This window comes from Acanthochromis polyacanthus, chromosome 19 (genome assembly GCF_021347895.1).
Source record: "Acanthochromis polyacanthus isolate Apoly-LR-REF ecotype Palm Island chromosome 19, KAUST_Apoly_ChrSc, whole genome shotgun sequence".
Lineage (NCBI taxonomy): Eukaryota > Metazoa > Chordata > Actinopteri > Pomacentridae > Acanthochromis > Acanthochromis polyacanthus.
In genome coordinates, this window is record NC_067131.1 from 16,789,574 (window position 1) to 16,793,986 (window position 4,413).

Below are 4,413 nucleotides of genomic sequence, written 5' to 3' on the forward strand. Positions count from 1 at the left end.
TCTTTCAAATAAAAAGATGAATCTTTCAGAAAACAAACTGGTTTAGAATTCAGTGCACTCATGGCTTCCAGGGCTTTTCTTGCACTATCAATTTTCCCTAATTTTAGCAAACCTTTGGTTAAAATTGGACTTCATTGTCAGTTTTGTGACTCTTCCCCTCAAGATTTTACTCAGTATTTACTGTTAACTTTAAAAGATTTGTGTAAATTTACTTCTTTTGCTCCAATGTGCTGATATAGTGGAGTAATCTAGCTTTGGTTTAGAGATACTTTGTAAAATATGTTTCTAACTTCCAATATTCACCAGGTAAATCCTCTTTTTTTAGTGCTGAAACCATTTCCTGGGCTGGAACTGTGTAGTTTCCCATTCATTCATTCCAAACCAAGCACTAAAGACCAGGGTCAGACTTGTGTTACTGAAAAAGAACCTTTATTGTTTTCTCATCGTCCGTCCGTTTGCCATAAAAGTGCATCTTCGCTGATCTCACAGTAAGCAAAACTCACATAGTAAAACGACGACAGAAGTGAGAGAGAGAGAGAGAGAAAAAGACACAAGTCAACCATGCCATACATTTAGTCAGGTACATTCATCGTGGGCAGCATTGGGGTGAGCACGGTCTGAGAAAGAGAGAGAGAGAGAGAGAGAGAGGGAGGGAGGATGGGGGAGGTGGGGGAGGCGTTTTGTCTGTAGTCGGGGTCAGGGTGAAAGGTCGAGTGTATAAAAGTGGTGTGGAGAGCTGAGTAGAGAGAGTGAGAGGGAAAAGAAGAAGAAGAGTTCTGGCTCAAGTTGTTCCTTTAGGTAGTCAGATGTTGGTCAGTTTATCCATTTAACCCTTGACCAATGCGGCGAACTCTGCAGGAGGAGAAAAAAAAAGAAGGAAGACAGAATGTTAGTGTTACTGCTTGATCATTGGAGGGATTGCTCTTCTGGTAGTGAAGCAGCTATTTCCTCACCATCAACTCCGATCTTGCCGTCACCATCGGAGTCACCGGCCTGAAGAAACGTCTTGGTCTCAGCATCGGTCAGAGCTCTGGCACCGGCAGAGAAGTTCTGCAGGAACAGCCTGGAGGAAAAGATCAGCGAGTGAGAGAGTTAGAATCTTTGTTGTAAATAGGATCAATTGATTTTGAATGAGTTTCATGGAGCTCAGTTTCCAGAAAACCTCTAAAGTGTCTTGACTTGCAGCCTTTTTATTGTATCCAATTGTATAGTATTAGAGCTTTCTCAATAAAATGTATTATTTGTGTGGCTTCATCCCCCATGCTTTCTCTTCTACCCTACGTCACCCGATAATCTGAGCCACCAGAGGAGAGAGGTGGCATAGAGTTACTGCTGAGGAGAACACCCAGTTTCCTCTGAGCTTCTCAGATGCTTCTGAGCCTCTGACATCATTCTGAATTCACTGTGAGCCAAAGAAAGATGATCCCTGAGCTAGAAGAGCTTTTGAGAAGATGAAGAGAGGGGTGCCTACTTCAGCTCATCCTCCTCAATGAAGCCACTCTTGTCCTGGTCAATGACAGCGAAGGCCTTCTTGATGTCATCAGCGGACTTGGCAGCCAGGCCGACCTTAGCAAAGAAGTCCTTGTGCTTGAAAGAGTCGGCAGCTGAGGGAAAACGGAGAAGAAATCGTGTCAGATGCTGAAGATATATCACAGCTCAGGCGTATTTTGCAGGTGCAGTAGTTTCTGGCAACTGGTTGCTATTCAGCCCCACTTTCTGCTCATTTAGCTGTTTAGCTTAGCTTGTAGAGCTAATTCACTTGCTCCTTGCTAAAACATACAATAGTTACATTAAAGTCTTATTCTGCAAGCTTGCTCTACTACTGATCTACCTCCAGAAGGGGTTAAATGCATGCGGTGCACTTCTTCTAACTGCGTGTAGCTGTAATCTAGTGCTGTGGTTGGTTTTGTATTAGCATTTGAACTGTGCAGCTACAAATGTGGATCCACCAAGGTTCTTTTCCTGCAAGGCAGATCTGTACAACTTCCCACATGTGCAGCTACTCCCGAGGCTTTCCCAAATGAAAATACCGCATGCCAATGACTGTTTCAATTCTGGGGTTTACCTTGGCAAGCCGCAAGGGCTGCAGTGATGTCAGCGTCTGACAGAATTCCGGCGAATGCCATTTTTTAACTGAGGGAGGAGAGCAGAGGACAAGACATCAGTTCAGCTGTGGCACAATCAAACAGAATGAAGCAGTTTTAGTCAGACTGTCTTAGCTTATATCTCTTAGCTTCCCTCACTTCACTTTAAAATACATGGTTGAAAGCTACGGAGCTACATGCAATCTTCATTAAGCTCTGCAGTATCAACCAAAGTCCCTCTCTGTGAGTATTCCAAGGCACCAATAATCACAACAGGTAGTCCAATTTTTTTCCCCCAAAACCAAGCCCTCCAGGGCAAAAGATCAAATCTCCTTTTGCAGCTGTGGTTGACAGATATTTTTTTTCTCCCATTTGGTTCCTTTGTAAGTCCAAAGTCAAAATCTGGGCCTCTGATGTTCAGAATCTGGACCTGTGTGGCCCTTTGCTCGAATTATATCCCAGTGCATGAAGTTGGAGCCCTGGAACACTCTGTGAGTCGGGACTTGCCTACAGGTCTGCAGCTCCTCAGTCAAACTCACCTTAGGGTTATCTCTAAGGCGAGAGTGGATTCGCTCAGATGAATCTGCTGACTGCAGTGAAGCCCTCGGTGGCTCTCACAAGCTTATATACCTCCACCAACCCGAAATATGATGCATAGGCTATGTAATAGACACTGTGTGCAGAGCAGTCAAAGCAGTCGGGTCGAAAAATGTGTCCAGTAGACAGAGCTGTTCTATTTATATGTACATAAATGAAGATGCTTAAATGGTAGGCTAAGTGTAGGCCTATGCAAAAGTGCTTGATATTGCATAAGGCTAATAATATACGCTGCTGATTTGGGTGAAACATACTCTGCAGCCTGTTAAACTGTGCAGAGCAGCGGGAGTGAAGAGTGAGGTAAACTTATGTTGTATGTTGCAGGTATTAGAAATTATCAGACGGATCAAACAGGATTGTGCTTAAGGTTGTGCCTTAGAACTGCACCTTATTCTGCTTTGTAGTCTTAGTTTTGCCTTGCTGCTTTGTGATTTCACGTGGACACTGTGTCAAAATGAAGAGAGTTTAAGCAGTTTTCTGAGGTAAAGTTCTGTAGTTCAGTGCCTCTTTTAGACTGTGGAGAGTCTGTGTATTCCAAACGAAGGAATGTAAGCTTTTCTATTAAATTATGTTAATCTAAATAAAGAAATTGTGAATAAAATACAGCGTAAGTTTTTTTGCTGATTATACATGTCTGTGTATTTTCACACTCTGGTCACTGTGCGCAGTTTTGGTGAAAACGTGCCTGTGCGTATTTGGCGTGCGTAAAATGTCTGCAATGACTTGGCTGGCATTCCACTGTCAGAAAAGCCTAGTTGTTGTGATTGATTATCGCAGGCAGCGGCCATTATGGTCGACAGAGAGACACCAAGTAAAGCAAACACAATGAATTTCTCATTATTAACGTATTTACTTGTGCTAAGATTTTGCTATTTTTACGCAATTTATAAGAGGAATTGAATCAAGACGGAACATTTTTGTGATCCAGCTGATCTTAAAAACCTAAAAAACTGCAGCATTGTGGACATGAGACTCTACAGAAGTTATTTGACTAACTAGAATACTGCAAAGAGAAAATAAATTTGGCTAAAGCTGCAAAAAAATGGCGACTTTGGCCAGATTAGGCAAAGTTAAAGGCAAATGAAGATCAGTCACCGATTATCATAGCACTTACAAGGCAAATAAAACATATAGAAGGCCTTTAACTATTTTCTCCTCCTCTGTTCTCATTATTTAAAAAGATTAATAGAAATTTTATCTCTATTGTGAACACTTCTGCAGATTTTGGCTTAATCGTGCGTCATTTTGCATGTAAAATTTCAAGGATTTTTAACATCTCAATGCATTTTCTGCCAGAAAGAGTGAAATATGAAGGTTTAAAAGGGGAAAAAGTGCCAACAGTTTATGGACACAATATGATAATTAGACCACGCTGTGAGCTACATAGCTGCAGATAAAGGAGGCGCTGTTTGGGGAGCCACAGGGATTCACTGCCATGCTTTGATTTAATCAACATCATCATCATCATCATCATCATTTACTTACATCAAGACACTCTGCCCGCTCTTATTTCTGGATCTATTCTGATCATTTCTCCTTATGGCGCTAAAACTATTTGTGGTGCTATTTTGGGAAACACTGACAGCTGATATCATCAGTGTCATCAGCATCATCATCGTGTCCATTATAATAATGATCACCATCATGTTAACAGTGCAGCAGGGCAGCCTGTGGTTGCATGATGAGCTCTCCCTCACCATCCAAACAATGGAGTTAAATGAGGATCTGGTCC

General features: G+C 42.0%; 1 protein-coding gene across 1 annotated transcript; it reads right to left on the reverse strand.

Annotated features, from left to right (window-relative positions):
* Positions 1 to 407: 407 nt before the first annotated feature.
* Positions 408 to 2,764, reverse strand: pvalb3 (parvalbumin 3). Its single transcript, XM_022197615.2, has 5 exons — positions 2,624 to 2,764; positions 2,066 to 2,133; positions 1,472 to 1,604; positions 954 to 1,063; positions 408 to 852 (listed from the first exon to the last, which is right to left on the reverse strand). Exons 2-5 carry the CDS (start codon positions 2,124 to 2,126, stop codon positions 827 to 829), a joined length of 330 nt encoding a protein of 109 aa, XP_022053307.1. The 5' UTR covers positions 2,127 to 2,133; positions 2,624 to 2,764; the 3' UTR covers positions 408 to 826.
* Positions 2,765 to 4,413: the final 1,649 nt, after the last annotated feature.